Source organism: Bison bison, unplaced genomic scaffold (assembly GCF_000754665.1).
Source record: "Bison bison bison isolate TAMUID 2011002044 unplaced genomic scaffold, Bison_UMD1.0 scf7180017864519, whole genome shotgun sequence".
Classification (NCBI taxonomy): domain Eukaryota; kingdom Metazoa; phylum Chordata; class Mammalia; order Artiodactyla; family Bovidae; genus Bison; species Bison bison.
Window position 1 is genome coordinate 6813433 of NW_011495072.1, and position 20177 is coordinate 6833609.

At 39.3% G+C, this 20177-nt stretch overlaps 1 protein-coding gene across 1 annotated transcript in view; it reads left to right on the forward strand.

Moving 5' to 3' along the window:
- The first annotated feature begins 1628 nt into the window (after positions 1–1628).
- The window catches only part of PTPN22 (protein tyrosine phosphatase, non-receptor type 22 (lymphoid)), a 57024-nt gene continuing 38475 nt past the window's right edge, over positions 1629–20177 (forward strand). The window contains exons 1-5 of the mRNA XM_010830781.1: positions 1629–2439; positions 18864–18972; positions 19234–19310; positions 19441–19536; positions 19970–20008. Coding sequence (XP_010829083.1) covers positions 2353–2439; positions 18864–18972; positions 19234–19310; positions 19441–19536; positions 19970–20008 — 408 coding nt within the window. The 5' untranslated portion in view covers positions 1629–2352. The remainder of the gene's footprint in view (positions 2440–18863; positions 18973–19233; positions 19311–19440; positions 19537–19969; positions 20009–20177) is intronic.

Genomic DNA, 20177 nt, shown 5'->3' on the forward strand with positions numbered 1-20177 from the left:
GACTGAGCGACTGAACTGAGCCGAACTCCTGCTCCATAGTTAGAATAGGAAAGAGGAGTCTAAAATGGTGATGGCTAAACAACAAAAAAAGGAAAAAGCTCGCAGAAACGGAACAAAAGAAAATCCATGGACTGGACTGAGAACCTCAGGTGAAACAAAAATGCCTCCTTCCTGGCTAGCCCTAATTTGCATAGGGCAGGCTCAGCAGGGAGGAGACAAAACATATAAAAAGAGGAAGCCAAGAGGGATTGAGGCCTTGAGGCTGTACTATCCTTTGTTTATGGAATAAATAAAACTGAGCTGTAGAGCTGTAACACTGGTCCACTGTTTGAAATCTTTGTTGCGGTGAGACAGAACTGAGGAAATTACACACTCTCCCGACATTCTGCTCTCAACAAGTGTTGAAAATATGGTTCATTTTATTAGGTGGATCTAAATTGAAATTCTTCATTGACTTCACACTGCCCGTAAGCAAGATACCTCAGTGACCTTTCCTTCCCTGTTATAAGGCTCAATAAAGTAGATGCTGGAGAAGGCAATGGCACCCCACTCCAGTACGGTTGCCTGGAAAATCCCATGGACGGAGGAGCCTGGTAGGCTGCAGTCCATGGGGTCGCTGAGGGTCAGACACGACTGAGCAACTTCACTTTCACTTTCATGCATTGGAGAAGGAAATGGCAACCCACTCCAGTGTTCTTGCCTGGAGAATCCCAGGGACGGGGGAGCCTGGTGGGCTGCCATCTATGGGGTCGCACAGAGTCGGACACGACTGAAGTGACTCAGCAGCAGCAAAGTAGATGCAGCCGAATAGTGTTCAGAATCATTTCCTAAAGAAAGTTTGAATAATGTTGCAAAACAGAAAGGATTGCTAATAGCAAATAGAGGAAGTTTTAACAGCACATTTCCAAATTTTCTTCATGATTATTTCAGACTCATTTTGTTAACATCTTATTTACTGATCTTCTGTCCTCAAATAGAGATGTTATACTGATTTTTGGTTCATTATCACACCAAATGAGACATGCTTGGGTAGGCTTGTACCCATTGAGGAGAGAACTCATGTAAGCTGATACATGGGAGCTTTTTCTAGAACAGCCTACCTATCAGGGCCCAAACCCTACATGAACAGTGTGGCTTCCAGAAACAATGGCTTTTCTCCAGGCTTTGGTTGCAGAGTATAAATATCTTCTCTAGAAATAGTTCTTCAGGCTTTCTGCCCTAAAAGGTGTATTGTTGTCAGCAAAGTGGTTGATTTGACTCTTTTTCTGTTCCTTCATATTTTACTGGGACTTCCCAAGTGGCACTAGTGGTAAAGAACCCACCTGCCACTGAAGGAGATGTAGGAGACCTGGGTTTGATCCCTGGGTCAGGAAGATCTGCTGGAGGAGGATGTGGCAACCCTCTCCAGTATTCTAGCCTGGTTACTCTCTTTCTGCTCCCTCATATTTTACTAGCATTAATACAGGGGATTTTGTGCCAACTTCCTGGTCAGGTCCTCTTTACAGGGCCACTGTGCTCGTGGATCCCATGTAGACCAGGGCTCTTAGTCTTTATATCTAGAAACCAAATGAAGCTCAGAAAGTGCTGGAAGGTGGGGGTGGGGGTCCTGAAATCAGCTGCACTTCCCTTACTGGAGGTGAGCACTTCCCCAGCCCTGGGAGAGACACAGACTCTCAGAAGCAGCTGACTTTGCTTCATCTGAAAGGGAGTTAGCTCTATATGGCAGAAGCAAAAATTCAACAAAAATGCCTTCTCTGATGGACAGACATTGCCACTGATCACACTGACAAGAAAGCTTTAGAAGGTGTCTTAACTCCAAACAGTGTCTCCAAACTGTCTCCTCTTCTGGGCCCACAAGAACTTTTACGGAGTTCTTTTGGGACAGGAGGAAATAGAAGGTGTCAACAGGGTTTCTGTGCTCACTGGGGAAATGAGAGGTGGCAGAAACCATCCAGGAAACCTGTAATTCTGCCTTTTCTCTAGGAAGCAAGAAAAATGATGAAGTTTGCTCACAGGCAATGGAATGGAGTAGTCTCAGAGATAAGCATACCACACATACGTTGTGTTCTAGCTACCCTCTTCTTTGTTAAAAACTTGAACTGCAACCAGGTTGCTTTCTTGAGAAGGGAGGCGCTAGGGCCCAGGAGTGAGGGTGCTGGCTTTGTTGTGTGACCACAGAGGCTGGTTACATACTAATTTCCTCTAGGGCTTGTGATGAAGTCAGTAAACCACAGCCTTCAACATGCTCTGCTCAAGCGGCTTCAGTGGCTTCTCAGTGCTGTCTCGGCCATGACACACATCTGACATGCCCTCCCTTAACCCACTCGTAGACTGTCTCTCTCTCCCTGCAGCATGGACCAAAGAGAAATTCTGCAGAAGTTCTTGGATGAGGCACAACACAGGAAGAGTAACAAAGAGGAGTTTGCTAATGAATTTCTGGTAAGTTCTATGTGTGACACTCTCAGACCAGTTACATAGACTGTTTGATAGTGGTTCAACTCTCATAGATCAAGTTGTTCTTCGGATAAAGTGAATTTCAGAATTTTCAGGGGAAGAAGGCAACCTAAAAGTTTGATTTCTCTAAGTGGTTTGTGTGTATTCTAGTTATTTTCTCCAAAATACAGTTTAAAAAATTTTCCTTGCTAGTTCTTAGACTTTGACTAGGACTCCTATAGATGACATACATAATTCCAGTTGCATAAATATGATATTAATTGAACATCTGGAGTTCCCAGGTATCTGAGTTGGGTTTATGCTTCAAAGAGCTAATTTTAATTAATGTCAAGAGGAAAGAAACCAAGACTAACTTTTCATGGAGCATTATGCTTTTATGGAGCCCTTCAGTGGGTTCCATTTGGATGACAAAAACTCTTGAAGAGCACCCTAACTACTTTCTGCCATATCCATTTTTGCTTTTTTTAATGAAGAAAAAATATAAGAACATGTGCTTTTACAGTAACGGGGTTTTCCTTAATCTTCTTTTGCTTGGAGGGGTGGAATGGCCAGGATGGAGAGTAAAGAAAGGTGAGGGAGATGGAGAGAAACGTAGGCACAAGGTAGCCTAAGGTTTGGTTACCTAGAGGGACACTGTATTTCCTCTAGCAGAACGGTGCTTACTGATGCAGTGGCAACTGGGTCAGCCTCATTCATCTTATAACCCAGCACTTCAGATGACATAGGATGTCTGAGAGTACTTATTATGTGTTTTGGAATAGCTCCAGCTGATGTTTCGGCTCTGTAAGAACTTCAAACCTTACCTTTGCAGTTGTGAGGATATTGAAAAAATAAGAGAATTTTTTACTACTTGGCATGTTCCTTAATCTCACTGAGTCTCTGTTTTCTGAGTTCTGAAATGGAGATAATAATTTATGTCCTACCTCTCTGCACAAGATTATTGTGATGACTAAAGATCAATACTAATACTTAAATGTGACTATTCATTCAGTAAATTTATTGAGCACATGCTATGTATCAAGTTTAGTTCCAGGCACCGAGGAGATAGCAGTGAACAGAAAACCTTTGCCCTCACGGAGCTAACATTCTGATGTGTTTGTGCTAAGTTGTTTCAGTCGTGTCCGACTCTGTGTGACCCTATGTACTATAACCCACCAGGTTTCTCTGACCGTGGGATTCTCCAGCCAAGAATACTGGAGTGGGTTGCCATGCTCTCCTCCAAGGGATCTTCCCGACCAGATAGTAAGATGTGAAAACACTCTGCAGATTCTCGAGTGATTAGATATTATGATGTGATCTCATATTATGATAGAAACCCTTGTGTCAGCTCAACTTCGATAATACCGTGGTGTCATAAAAAATGACACTCTAGTTCCCACTGGCCAAAGAGTCTGAGTCCCTCTAGTAGAATTAGCAGGGAGGGAGGGGAGGTAGAAAGCCTGGCCCATGTGTCTTAAACATGTACCTGGCCCTGGGCTAGAACTCCTGAGCCAAATATCTCCAATACAGAGAGGTAAGAAGCGAGCTGAAGGGGCAGGGGCAGCCTCTGTTTTATTTTGGTTATGTTTTAGAAAGTAATATAGACTACCTCTCTGACATTTTACCTCTTCTTAGCTCAGTCATTATAACCTCTCACCAAATTATAGCAGCTACCTCACCTCCTGTTTTCTCTGCTCTAGCCTTGCCCTCCCTTCAATCAATTTTCCGTTTGACACTCAAGTGATCTTTTAATACCACCAAGTGATCTGGTTATTTTTTTTTTCCCTGCTTAAAAACCTTTTATAGTTTGTGTTTTTTCCAGCTGTTTAAAATTGTGAAAATACACATTTAGAAAACTACATAAAACCCAAGTATAATTGTAAAGTAACTACCACCAGGTCAAAGAACAGAACATTGTCAGCCCCTATGTGTCCCTTCCTCATCAGGTCCCTCGCCCCCACCCTCGCCCCCACACCCACCCTACCCTGCCCTGCCCAAGGAATAATCACTCTCCTGACTTTTATATTAATCACTTCCTTGCTTTTCTAGCTCCTAATTTTAAGAACCTTGTTTTTGGGTGGTGATTAAGTGGAACCTCACTGTTCACTGACTCATGTCCTCCAGTGGAAAAACAGAGTTTTTCCTTCAGCCCCACCTAAATGTTCAGCTGAGATACCAGAAAGAGTAGCTTGGGGGGAGGTGGGGGGTGGTGAATGGGGCCAGGATGCTGGCTGGGACAAGGTAAATACTGCTCTTCAATAGGAAGGCTTTCCACCTGGTCATGTCCCCATTCCATCTTCAGCTCTGAATATATTCTCCCAGGATTTGATGTTTCTGAAATTTGAGGGCTGATTCTGTGACACATGGCCACTGCTGGCCTAAATAGGAGTGTCTCTGTGGGAATTAACTTCCCTGGTGGCTCAGACGGTAGAGCGTCTGCCTACAATGAGGGAGACCCGGGTTCAATCCCTGGGTTGGGAAGATCCCCTGCAGAAGTAAATAGCAACCCACTCCAGTACTCTTGCATGGAAAATCCCATGGACGGAGGAGTCTGGTAGGCTACAGTTCATGGGGTCGCAGAGTTGGACACGACTTAACGACTTCACTTCACTTCTGCAGGAATTATCGAAAGATACCTCTACTTCCAGGTAGATACTCCGTACACCCTGCCCCCACTGGGTTCATGGCTTAGCTATCAGTCCCCACTTCCCCCTTGGTCAAGTATCTTTGTGCAGCGCACAAAGCCCTGCTATGACAGCTAGAGCCGGTACTGGGCTGCTTTGGTCTTTTTCTCGTGCCAAGGTCTTTTTCCCAAGCTAAGGCTAAACTCAATAATCCTCCTATTTTGTTGTTGTCTAAAATTTTTATTTATCTTTTATTTATTATTATTTTTGGCTGCACTGGGTCTTCACTGATGCACTCAGGCTTTCTCTAGTTGCAGCAAGCGGGGGCTACTCTAGCTGCAGCACTCTGGCTTCTCATCGAGGCGGCTTCTCTTGTTGTGGAGCATGGACTCTAGGGCACACAGCTTCAGTAGTTGCAGCATGTGGGCTCAGTGGTTGTGGCTCGAGGGCTCTAGAGCATGTGAGCTTCAATAGTTGTAGCACATGGGCTTGGTTGCCCCATGGCATGTGGAATCTTCCCAGACCAGGGATTAAACCTGTGTCCCCTGCATTGGCATTCTTAACCTCTGGACCATCAGGGAAGTCTCTTAATAATAATTCTGCAGTTGAAACTATCACTAACCACTCCTATAAGGTTCTCATGCCTTCATTCAAATATTTATTGAGTGCTTACTACGTGCAAAGCATTGTGCTGGATACTGGTTCTGTGATACTTCATGCTTTAGTGGAGCTTATCTTTTTAAGACATTAGAGATGTCTTAGAGAGGCAGATATTAAACAACTAATTACTCTATTAAATATTTAATTATAATTGTGCTGGTCTTGGTGGGATGTCAAGGAAACATCACATCCATTATCTTATTTATTACTCATTAAAAAAAAACCTGTGAGGTAGTTCTGATCTCTGACTTACTGATAAGGAGAATGCGGCTCTAAGAAGTTAAATAATTGGCTTAAGTTCACTCAGCTGCTCAACCATAGACATGAAATTTAACCTGGATCTGTCATATCAGAGTCTGTGAAATTAATCCTTATGCAATAATATCTTGCTTCAGCCAATAACCGAGTCCCTCATAGAACCTAGACTAAAGGTAAGTCCCTAGTTGGCATAGTTTCTATATGGCAGAAATAGCAGTATGTAATCATACTATTGAAAATCTTAAAGATACTTAAAAAGAATAAAACTTTTATTGTCATTTTTATAAAACAATGCTATTACAAGTTAAAAGAAAATCACCATAGTACCCACATCCCAACAAATAAAATTTTAGGGGGTATAAAAATTCTAGTTTTTCTCCATTCATAGGATGCTTTTCATATCATTGTAATTATAAGCATAGCTATTATTTTATATTCTCATATTTTCACTTACTGCAACAAAATTATCATATTGATTAAAATCTATATTAATGACTTTTGATGCAGGATAATATATTGAAAATATAATAAAGTAATAGCTAATACTTTTATACCTCTTACGGAAACTGTTCTAAACACTTTTATATGTCAACTCATTTAAATCTATTGAAGAAGGCACTGTTATTATTTTCATTTTATGGATGAGGAAACCGAGACCCAGAGAGGTTATCTGACTTGTTCCGGGTCACATAGCTAGTAAGTGGTGGAATTTACTTTTGAGTTAAGGCAGTCTTGCTGTTCTTGTAACAACTTTGGAGTCATATAAGTCTGGGTTTAAGTTTGCATTCTGCCTATTATTAGTTATGTGACCTTGAACAAAGAACCTAAGTGGTAACTAGACTTCCCTGGTGGTCCAGTGATTAAGAATCTGCCTTCCAATCCAGCGGACAGAGGTTCCATCCCTGATTGGGGAACTAAGATCCCACATACTTCGTGGCAACTAAGCCTGTATGTATGATCAGACACTAAGTCGTATCTGACTCTTTGTGACCCCATGGACTGTAGCCCACCAGGGTTCTCTGTCCATGGGATTTTCCAGGGAAGAATATTGGAATGGGTTGCCATTTCCTCCTCCATAAGCCCACATACCTCAACGGAGAGATCACACATGCTGCAACTAAGAACAGACACGGCCTCCCTGCCAAAAAAAAAAAAAGAAGTGGTAACAAAAATAATATTCACTGTGAAAAATTTATGTGAAAAGAATAAATATATAAAATGCCTGACATGAGTAGGCACCCAAATAATTTATTTTTCTGTGGTTGGAAGTGAGGTTATTTCTCATTTTTCATGATTATTGATAACACTGCAATAGGTGTCCTTGTGGTTTTCCCTTTGTTTGGATTATATCCTGGAGCTAGATGCCCAAAAGTGTTATTACTGGACCAAAGAGTATTAGCATTTAATTAGTAAAGTTTTGCCAAATGTATTTCCAAGAGAGTTTTTTTTAACTTACAGTATCTGAATTGATCATATTCTCTAGCACCAGCACTTCCCGGGTAGCTCAGTAGGTAAAGAATCAGCCTGCAATGCAGGAAACTGCATGCAATACAGGAGCCCAGGGTTTGATCCCTGGGTCAGGAAGATTCCCTAGAGAAGGAAATGGCAACCCATTCCAGGATTCTTGCCTGGGAATTCCCATGGACACAGAAGCCTGGTGGGCTACAGTCCACGAGGTTGGGAAGAGTCAGACATGACTTAGCGACTCATGAACTAGTCTCAGTTAATATCTAAAAAAGACAGTAATAGATAAATTTTTTGACTGCTTATCATATGCTAGGCTATCAAAGTGGTTTACCATATATGATCTTAATCACTACAACAACCCCAAGAGGAAATAATTATCTTCATCTTATCCTTGAAATAGTAAAACCAGGATTTGGAACTCTGATATGTTTGATTCCAAGTCCTCTTAGCCTCTATACTTAAACTACATCAAGTAAAATCATGTTTTAGTTTTTAAATGTAATTAGTATAAAACAGTACTTTGTTATGTTACTTTAATTTGATTTCCAAGCCTGAAAACTTTTCATCACTATTTTCAATCTGCATTTCCTCATATAAACTTACTGTTTGTGTATTTTCCATAATAGCTAACCCACTGAATCATGTTCCAGATTCTCTGCTTGAGTGCTTCAAGAACAGAGCCTTATTTAATTCCCAAAGAGCCATTTGTAATGAATGCTAATAAAGTCCCACAGGGACCCACTGCCGAGTTCTCCAGCTTTTTACAGCATGCTCAGTTTCTTGTCCTTGTTATGTCTCCTCTGCCACAGAACTTTGTACACATGCTGTTACCTCTGCTTTGAATATTCCTTCACTCTCCTCTTTTACCTACTTAACACTTCATAATTCTTCAGATATCAATTTGGTGGTCACTTTCTCAGAGAAGCCTTCTTTGACCTCCCTAAATAAATCAAATAAGCCCTCAGCACCATCTGTCATTTTTTAAAAGTTTCTCCCCAGTCCCCAGCTTTAGTAAAGTGTTCATAGCATTTATCACAGTTCCAATTATACATTCATTTGTGTTGTTATTTGATTAATGTCTGCTTTCCCATCAGACTGAAGCTCCACAAAGGCAAGGCTCAGATTTACTTCTGCTTATATTGATATCCTCAATAACTAGAATAGTATTTGCTACGTGGTAGACACTGAGGGTCAGAGAAATCAAACAACTTACCTAATGTCATGGAGATCATAAGTTGTAGAACTCAGATTTGAAATAAAACTATTTAACTTTTGAGTTTGTGCTCTTGGTCTCCACCACATCTCCCCACTCCTGTTTATCCATCCATCTTCCCAGGTGGAGCTAGTGGTAAAGAACCTGCCTGCCAAAGCAGGAGACACAAGAGACGCAGGTTCGATCCCTGGGTCAGGAAGATCCCCTGGAGGAGGGCATGGCAACCCACTCCAGTATTCTTGCCTAGAGAATCCCACGGACAGAGGAGCCTGGTGGGTTGGACATGACTGAAGCGACTTAGCATGGCACAACACTCAACTTCTTAAGAGAACTGTAGAATATAACATACACACAGGAAAGTGCTTTAAACACACACATACAATTTAACAATTAGTAATAAAGCAGGTATCTATATAAGTACCACTCAGATCAAGAAATAGAACATTGCCACACCCCAGAAATCCTTTAGGTGTCCTTCCAGATCATAGCTCCTCTCAACTTCCACCTGACTAGAGGTAAACACTATCACAATATTATTTTTTCCTTTGTTTTACATAGCTTCAAGGCCATATATCACTAAGCAATAGAGATTAATTTTACCTGTTTTTGAATTCTATGTAAATAAAATGTCATGTATACATTTTAAATATTTTCCTTTTTCATTCTACATTGTATTTCTAAAATTCATTTAGTTGCATGTAGATGGGTCTTAGTTTTTTCTAATCATTTTTATGAATTCTTTTTAAAAGCATTTTTTTACATCATACTGTGTGGCAGGCAGAGCTTCCCTGACAAGGGATCAAACCCATGCCCCCTGCAGTAGAAGCACAGTCTTAACCACTAGACCACTGAAGTCCCATTTTTATGAATTCTGCCAAGGTTTAATATATGCAATTACTGCTGTGATCACAGAGTGATCTTAGCTGCTGCTGCTAAGTCACTTCAGTCGTGTCTGAACTCTGTGCGACCCCATAGACGGCAGCCCACTAGGCTCTTCTGTCCCTGGGATTCTCCAGGCTAGAATACTGGAGTGGGTTGCCATTTCCTTCTCCAAGCATGAAAGTGAAAAGTGAAAGTGAAGTTGCTCAGTTGTGCCTGACTCTTAAGCGACCCCATGGACTGCAGCCTACCAGGCTCCTCCATCCATGGGATTTTCTAGGCAAGAGTACTGGAGTGGGTTGCCATTGCCTTCTCCGAGAGTGCACTGAGAGAGACCAAATAGTCACTTAGGGTAGTATTAACTATTTTGAGTCACCATAATTCAGTGTCTTGACTTTAGCTTTGTTGGTCTAAAAAATCAATTTTGTCAGTACACTGAGAGATGATCAGAATCAGGCAAATACATATGAAATTCACCAAAAATAAGAATGCCAATTTAGTAATTTTGGGTGGAGAAAAATTGTCAGAATAGAAGTTTGCATTGACTGGCCACCACAGTCTCTGAATTTGGAGAGAAACTTACATGAGAAGCCAATGACAGTAAGAAAGCTGCTTGATAAGCATGGTGATTTTAGTGACCTCAACTGTGATGGTATACAATGTCTTCATCTCTTTGTTTGAACCCTCAGGATAGTGTTCACCACTTTTTTCTGGACACTAATGACTTTATTTTCCTTCTTCTAAACTTAATGAAGATTATCCTCTTCCTTTAATGCATTTTTTAAATCCGATCAATGATAATTTACAGGGGAATAGGTATTCACTTTGGTCAACTACTACAACCAACTGTGGTTTTATTACATGTGCTTTTCAGCCATTGTGTTAAATATGGGTTAAGGCTTGGTTATATGTTTCATGCTGGTCAATTTGATGCATTCCTTTATGGTTAAAACTCCTTAGATGCTTTTTTCTTTTCTATATTGGAGGTAGTCAAGGCATCTTGATTTAAAAAGCACGTGTTAAAAAAAAAGTATGATCATGTGGAAAAAGTGAGTTTAGAGAATGGCAAGTGTGCTAAATATGCATATATGAGTTTGTTGGATGTCTATACGTATTTGTTCAAAGACTGGATGTGAATACAGAAACAGGAACACAGTTTCATACAGGTAGGGTGATGCGATTACAGCGTATTTTCTTCCTTCTAAAAACTGTTTTGGAGAGAGGAAACTGTAAAGGGAAATTCAAATAACATAAAATACAACTAATAACACTTTACCTACCAAATGCATCTATACTTAAAACATCATAATCTTTATGTTGGTCAGCATTTAGAATTATGCAGGCTTCTACATGGCTGGTATATTGATCTCAAACATTGCTGTTATAACTTTCTGGAGGCAAAATTTGTATACTGGTTCTGATGTATATTTTGTAATATGGATAAAAAGCCTTCAAAACAGGCAAATTCGTTGAACACTCCTAAGAATTCATGAAGGAAATAATGAAAGATATTTATATTGATTCTGGCCACCAATTGTAATATTGTTGGATTGTTTAGGAAGATTGAAAGCAACTTAAATGTCCAAGAGTATAAAGGAATGGGTTAAGTAACTTATGTTGCATCTCATACAATAGAAGCGTCTGCAGGTGGATTCTGTAATGTTTAAGCCACCAGGGAGGCCCACAGATAATGTAGAAGAATGCAAACTGTTAAGTAAAGAGAGCAAGTTATAAAACCCTATGTGCAGTATGAGCCCATCTTCATTACACACGTGAATAAAAGGCTGGAATGTAATATTTCAAAATATTAAGAATAATTAACTCTGAGGGTTATAGATAAGGTGATTTTTAATCATCTTTTTATGGGTTCTGTATATTCTAAAAATTTCTGCAATTCATATGTGTTACTTTTTACTTTAAAAAATCTATATTAAAATTTTTCTTTTAGTGTTGTTGGGTTCCATTTAAACAATAAAAAGCAAAAAAACGAATTTTATGCTTCCTGGATATGAGGTGCTTTTGTAGAAAAGGTAAATACGGAATTTATTAATACAAAGACATTCATTAAATATGAAGCATTCAATGAACCCTAATAGAAAGAAGATATCCAGTCCTGAAGGTCAAGTGCTAATGTCGGTTTATAATGCACTAGAAGTCAGGTTGGTGTTGTAGCAACTTGTGAAGACTTTAACATAGACAGACCAGAGAAGACCTGTATACATCTTAGCTCTATAGAGAAGATATAGATACATCCTAGTTCTGTATTTATTTATAACAATACTAGCCAAGCAGTTATGAACACAGTACCTCCTGCATAGCAAGTGCACAAACATCTGTTGGGTTGAAATGACTCATTTATGGGAATTGGCCTATCACTTGAACAAACTTATCAGCATTTCCTGACTTTTGTACCCATTATGCTCAGTCCCTCAGTTGTGTCTGACTGTCTGCAACACTATGGACTTTAGCCCGCCAGGCTCCTCTCTCCGTGGAATTTTCCAGGCAAGAATCATGGAGTCAGTTGCCATTTCCTACTCCATTGTACCCATTAAGGTGCAGATTTTTTTAGTGCTTCCATTAGAATAAATATATCATATTATCCGTAAAGCTCGTTTATTCCAGTTCCATCTTCAGCCTCCAGTCCCATGTAGGACCATCCAGTCCCATGTTTAAAGTTATTCACTGGACATTTAAAATACATTTAAATCCATTTCTTTTTGCCATATCCTTACATTTTATTGATCTAAATTTGAAACTCTTTGTTTACTCACCCAAGTTTAGCTACTGCTTTCCCACTTGCTCACTTACCTGACCAATGTGTGGCAACACGATCCCCGTAAGCTTGCCTGTCTAGTTGAAGATGATTGCGTGCACACTCAGGGCCAGTTCAGTCTTGTTCCCCATTCCTGCTAGTGGTAGCCTTGTTTGCTGGACATAAAGGCCTGAACTCCTAATTCCATTCCTTCGCATTCATGCTGTCTCTATCCTGTTGGAGACTTGGCATAGATAAAACTGTAATATTACAATACTGTAATATTGTAAGGCGATGAAGAACTACCTTAAGACACTTCAACTTTGAGTCCCCTCTTCTGCCTAGCTCAGGAGGGCCAAGGTTGATTTTTCCCCACACCCAGATGTAACTTATGCTCTGTTTTCTATACAATAGTGTAGTCCTCCAAGGCAGAGAGTGTGAACACCAAATGCGGTCTTGTGCTTTCTTCTTTCTTCCTGTTCTCTTTTGAGAGTGATGTTGATTCATTTACTAGCAATTGCTTTTCTAGTCAGTGAAAAAGAGCATGCAATAGATTCAGTCCTGATTTCCACAATTTCATAGCCAGAACCTCAGTTCTGTTTTCCTGTCTTGAAATGGGGGTGCTTTCCTGGTGGTCCAGAGGCTAAGACTCCATGCTCCCAATGCAGAGGGCCTAGGTTCTATCCCTGGTCAGGGAACTAGATCCCACATGCCACAACTGAGAGTTCAAATGCCCCAACTAAAGATCCTGCATAGTGCAACGAAGATGGAAAATCCTGCATGTGGCAACTAAGACCCAGCACAGCCAAATAAATAAATAAAAATAAATATTAAAAAATTATTCCGAAAAAAAAAAGAAAGAAAGAAAAGGGGTATAGTCCACAAACCAAATCAGCATACTTTTAGCTTATCAAGCATATGCACAGAATCGTTTCTCATACATTACAAATGATCAGGACTCAGGAGGCCCCTTTTCTCTATTCTCTCAGCAGCTTTTCTTCATTCCCTGATTTCTCTCATTGGTGCTGCCTTTAGGGAACTCATATCCACTTTGCGGTTGGTAGAGAAATACTTTCTCCCTTCAACCTCTCTTTTCTCCCCCAACCCAACCCACCCTCATGGCTCTGCTTTCTCTTTTATACTCTTTTCCTTCCAACCTTCAGATTTTCTCTTATTCTTGTGAGGTTTACTAGTTCTCTGTCCTGAGTTGGCTCTGCTTTATTCCCTGGTTGGGTGTTGGAGCCCTGAGGGTCTAGCAGAGAGAGAAGGGGAGTGAGAAAAAGACCTTCACAGTAATCTGACCTTTAGGTAAGACATCTGAAAAAAAAAAAAAAATCTTTCACACTTTCCAAATTAACAGTTCTACAGGCATTTCCTATGTGATGTTTTGCTAAAAGAATGTCTGCATTTGTCATCCAGCCAGATAACTCTGGGAGAAGGAACAGAGTAGGAAATAAAAATCAATTCTCTTAGAGGAAAACATAGGCAGAACACTCGACGACATAAATCAAAGCAAGATCCTCTATGACCCACCTCCTAGAGTAATGGAAATAAAAACAAAAGTAAACAAGTAGGACCTGATTAAATTTAAAAGCTTTTGCACAGCAAAGGAAACTATAAGCAAAGTGAAAAGACAGCCCTCAAAATGGAAGAAAATAATAGCAAATGAAACAACTGACAAAGGATTAATTTCCAAAATAGACAAGCAGCTCATATAACTCATCGTCAGACAAACAACCCAATCAAAAAGTGGGAAAAAGACCTAAACAGACAGTTCTCCAAAGGAGACATATGGATGGCTAATAAACACATGAAAAGGTGCTCAACATCACTCATTATTAGAGAAATACAAATCAAAACTACTATGAGATGTCACCTTACACCAGTCAGAATGGCATCATCAAAAAGTCTACAAACAATAAATGCTGGAGAGGGTGAGGAGAAAAGGGAACGCTCTTGCACTGTTGTTGGGAATGTAAAGTGATACAGTCACTATGGAAGACGGTATGGAGATTCCTTAAAAAACTAGGAATAAAGCCACCATATGACACAGCAATCCCACTCCTACGCATATACCCTGAGGAAACCAAAATCGAAAGAGACACATGTATCCTATTGTTCATTGCAGCACTATTTACAATAGCTAGAACATGCAAGCAACCTAGATGTCCATCAACAGATGAATGGATAAAGAAGTTGTGGTACATATACACAATGGAATATTACTCAGCCATGAAAAGGAATGCCTCTGAGTCAGCTCTGATGAGCTGGATGAACCTAGAACCTATTATACAGTGAAGTGAGTCAGAAAGAGAAAGATAAATATCATATTCTAATGCATATATATGAAATCTAGAAAAATGGTACTGAAGAATTTATCTACAGGCCAACAATAGAGAAACAGACAGAGAACAGACTTATGGACATGGGGAGAGGGGAGGAGAGGGTGAGATGTATGGAAAGAGTGACATGTAAACTTATATTACCATATGTAAAATAGATAGCCAATAGGAATTTGCTGTATGGAAACTCAGGAAACTCAAACAGGGGCTTTGTATCAATCTAGAAGGGTGGGATGGGGTAGGAGATGGGAGGGAGGTTCAAAAGGGAGAGGATATATGTACACCTATGGCTGATTCATGCTGAGGTTTGACAGAAAACAGCAAAATTCTGTAAAGCAATTATCCTTCAATAAAAAATTAATTAATTAAAAAAATCCATTCTCTCCCATTGTTGAAGGTGGCAGTCAAGACAGCTAAACAATAATACATTACACACATATAAAACTTTTATCTGTGAAATTTTGCCAAATTAATTCAGGCATACCTTTCAAAAAGAACTTTGGCTATGGCATTCTCCCTGGAAAGCATTCCACAAGTAAGCAAAGCAAGACAAACAAAAACAGTATAACAGTATAAACTGTTCTGGAGAGTTTTAGAATGAGCTTCTCTGGGATTTGACATCTTTTCAGCAGCCCTAGAATCAATGGCTAGTTGAAAATTATCATTATAAAGGTGCACAAGATCAGAGAGAGCTGAAAATTGGTATAACTTGGATATTGGCATAAGTTGGAAATATTTTACGGTCTTTCATGTATTTGTGTTACATCCTTAAATTCTGAAACTAGTCCGCTTTCATCCATTTTGGTGTAAAAATATGCTACATAAAGATAATTTCAGCATCTCTCTTCCTAAATTCAATTCTGAAAACCCACAAGAATTCAAACCATGGTAAGAAACTAGGATTTAACAAGTGACTATATATCTGCTTTTATATAGGTTGCCTGTGTCTGATTTAACTCTAGAAACAGAAAAAAATGGTCATTAAAACAATACATGCTGGCATTTGTGGTCCAGCAGATAAGCAGACAGTTGTCTGTTCCATTTGTCATTGTTATTTGGAAAAAGCATTCTCTTCTATACTTTGAGTTGTTATAATGATTAATGATCTATTTATTATTTGGAATCAGTTTAATTAGATTCAAGATATTTGATAATTTGTTGTATAATGAAGTCCCAGCTAACAAATCTCTCATGACCCCAACTTTTTCCCTCTCCTTGCAGACTCAGCTATTAAGTTACCCTGAGCTAATTTTGAAATCTAATGATGAATTTGGATGATTTGTTGGAACAAATTTTTATTTTCACCTACCTTTCTTATCTCTGTCTCTCTGTGTCATCATTCCTTTATTTTAGATTCTCCCTTTCTCACCCATTTTTAAAAAATGACTTAGTTATTAGTGTCCTTAAGTAAACTCCTACAGATAGATATACATCCTAATTATGTGAAAACTCTACATGAAATATAAACAATTAAGTAAAATAGTGATTTCCTTCTTTTTAAGTTTTTTTTTTCGCTTATTGCCAGTCACATGAGAAATTTTCTTTTTCTATTTCCTTATTGCTATCTATTAGTTTACCCTGTGGAAAAAAATAGTCCATAATCATGGGTGAGAAAAGCAGAAGCAGTACTGGGTATATAAATTTTTATGAGAAAGGAAAGGAAACCCATAGTTTTAAAGGAGTGATGTTACATATAATTGTCAGTGACATCAGTTTGTACAATCTTGAAAGAAGCTAGAAATGAATCTTTGGGAGACTCATAACTGTAGGACAGTAGGGAATATGGGAAAATTAACTTGGGATCCAACTGAGGAGAATCAGAAAAACCCGGTTAAGGAGTTTTTCTTTTTTTCTAGTAGCAAGAGAGATTAGCTGAAGTAGTTTTTAGCATGAGAGAGATAAGGAAAGCAATAGTTTAGTAAGATTGCTGCTGCTGCTGCTGCTGCTAAGTCACTTCAGTCGTGTCCGACTCTGTGTGACCCCATAGACGGCAGCCCACCAGGCTCCCCCATCCCTGGGATTCTCCAGGCAAGAATACTGGAGTGGGTTGCCATTTCCTTCTCCAATGCATGAAAGTGAAAAGTGAAAGTGAAGTCGCTCAGTCATGTCCGACTCTCAGAGACCCCATGGACTGCAGCCTACCAGGCTCCTCCATCCATGGGATTTTCCAGGCAAGTGGAGTGGGGTGCCATTGCCTTTTCCACAGTAAGGACAGTGATGATTTTAGTTTGGGATGTGCTCAGTTTGAGACATCTAAGTGGAGATGTCTAGAACGTGGTTGGAAATTCAGGACTGGAAATTAGTAATCAAATCTCATTGAAAAAAATTGAAAGTTATCCAATAGGGGTTGGAATTATAATTCAATGTGAATCACTTAGATACATTTTTAAAAACATTGGTACGTCTTCTATGATGATGTTTCTGAGCAAATGTACTTAGTGAGAAGAGCAGAGAGTTGAGGACCTAACTTTGGAATGTTGGATAATTAACAATTAGAGACAGAAGCAGACATACAGGCATTAAGAAAGAATGTGAAGAGGGAAAGAGAAGTCAGAAAAGAAAGAGGAGAACCAAAATGATATAGACTAATAAGGGCAAAAGGAGGAGGAAATTTCAAGAAGGAAGTTAAGTTAAAGAGAATGAAGACTGAGAAGATGCTGAGGGATCTGACCCATAGGAAGTAAATAATAATCTTCACATGACCAAGTCATCATTAAATAGTGGGTAAATAATGAAAATTATTTTCTGCAGTTCAAGTCAATAAATATTTATTAGCTACCACGGATGTTTTTCCCTTGTCTTTCTCAAACTGAGTAACAGTCAATACAGTTTTCAGATCTACTACATGAAGTTTCTTTGAGTCATAATGGGATCTGGGATGAAGATGATTCATTAGATGGAGTGAAGTTGATTCATCAGATGGAGCTAAAGAGGAACTATCATTTCTTCTGACCCAAAATTTCACTCTGTACTATAATATTGGCAAGTGAGAATAATTTTATTTATTTATTGTTTTAGTAACAACACCTTTTCTTTATTAAACAGGTACTCTGTACCAGTACTGCACATATGATAACTCATTTAATTCACTCACAACTCTAAGACAAATATCCTCCCACTTTACTTAAAAAGCAACTGAGACACTGAAAGATTAAATAACTTGCCCAACTTCATTCAGCCAGTACTGTGCCCATCTCGGATATATACACTGGAATCAACCACAAAGCTGGTTAACAATACAGATGCCCACACATCTCCAGTGACTGCCGTTAGTCATGGGATACAGGTCACAACATAGGTTAAGCGCTGACTCCAGTTCTAGGCTACCTCAGTTTAGAATTCTGAACATTGTGTTTGGTAGTTTTGTGATCTTGGGGCACTTATTTCTCTGTGCCTCAGTTTCCTCATCTTTAAAACAGAGAATAAGGAGATACTTTTAAGGAGACACTTCACTGCCTTTTTCAACCATATTATGCTACCCTCTGACTGACCCAGATCATAGTCTACAAATGAAATATGATACTATTTAAAGATTCATGTTTGGTTGAGGGGTGGGCTTGAAGTTTAGGTTATATAAAAGAATGACTGCTTTGGGGACTGAAATCTTGGAAATTTTGCTAACTAGAGAGATGGTATTCATCTTAAGCTCCATTTCTACTTAAAATAGTCCTGTAATAGCTGTAAAGAAAGTCAGTCAAACGTTTACTATCTGTCTCTTTGGATGGAACACAGAATTTGTGCTCAGAAGATGTTATTTTTTAAAAAATATTCACTAGTTTCACCTCTAAGTTTTTTTCTATTTGTAGCTCAGTTGCCTTAAGTGTGATCTTTTCACTTCTCCAAATGTCACTGAACCCTGTTGTCCTTATGCTCTGGGCTCCCTTGTGAATGGAACCAGCCCTAGAGGATACTATGTGTGAGTGTGTGTTAGTTGTTCAGTTGTGTCTGTCTCTTTACAACCCCATGGACTGTAACCTGCCAGACTCCTCTGTCCATGGGATTCTCCAGGCAAGAATACTGGAGTAGGTAGCCATTCCCTTCTCCAGGGGATCTTCCTGACCCAGAGATCAAACCTGGGTCTCCTGCACTGCAGGCAGATTCTTTACAGTCTGAGCCACCAGGGAAGCTAAAACAGCTAAAGTGGAATATTTGGGCAGAGGGGAAGGAAATCTCTCTAGAGATAGCTTCTTGCCTCTTTTCCCTAGGATGATTGAATTATTGTGATTTTATTACAGACGCTGAAAAGATTATCCTCCAAGTATAAGGCAGATAAAACCTATCCTACAACTGTGGCTGAGAGGCCCAAGAATATCAAGAAAAACAGATACAAGGATATTTTGCCCTGTAAGTTTCATTTCTCCCTTTAAACTTGTATCTTTCCCCTAATTCAGTCATCTTATCTCTTTTTACCCATTGGTTGCTATTCCTAATCCTGGATCATGGCTTTGACAAATTAGTTTGTACTGTATATGACTACAAAAGAACATTCACTCATTCATTCACTCTTTAATCACTTATGAGCATCCACTATTCACAGTGCTAGTTTCAGACTTACAGAAGCCCTCTGACCAAACCCTCTTAATTAGTCTTTCTTTTGTATTACAGATGACCATAGCCTAGTAGAACTGTGCATGATAACCTCTGATGAGGATTCCAGCTACATCAATGCCAACTTCATTAAGGTACATTGAATATTCTGTATTTCTCTAGGTACTTAAAAAAATGGGGGTGGGGTGGGGGGTGGAGGAACACTAGACAAGAAGAAGAGCATGTTTTTTGTAGTTACCCCATGTAATTTCTCTTTCCCTTTAGGGAGTTTATGGACCCAAGACTTATATTGCCACCCAGGGACCTTTGCCTACAACTGTCCTGGACTTCTGGAGGATGATTTGGGAATACAGCATCCTGGTAAGTGCAGAGTTGCTTTTATTTTTTTTTGTTACTATATTCTCTAGTTCTTAGAGATGTGGGGGATAGGGTGGTGGGATAAGGGACTGAGGTTTCCTATGTATCAGAATCATTGCTTTTTGGGGTCAGTTGCTAGAATTTTGGTGTTCAGGCAACTTTAGTCAAAATCACAGTCACTATTGTTCAGGGAAACAAAAGTTCTCGTTCTAACAGTCTCATTTGTTAACAAGAATTTATTGATTTGAACAGAGAAAAGGGAAGTGAGGACAAAGAAAGAAGAGTAGGAGCAACATTTTATAATTTATTAGGATTTCTTTTTCAGTTATAAAAAAAAAAAACAAAAAAAAAGTACGACACTTTTGGACTCTGGGACTCATGTATTAACTGCTTTTCTAACTGTATCAGTGTTTAAGTCTCTATTTTATCACCCTAGATCATTGTTATGGCGTGCATGGAGTTTGAAATGGGAAAGGTGAGTTGCTGTTTAGTAAACCTAAAGGAAAAAAGAAAACGAAGGGGGAAACTTGGTAGCAGAATTTTCCTTAACTGTGACTTGGTAGACATTTATGCTCATCTTCCTAGTCTTCAGTTTGGGAATGCCAAATGATTCTCAAGGCTTTTTTTTAAACCCGTGAGAACCT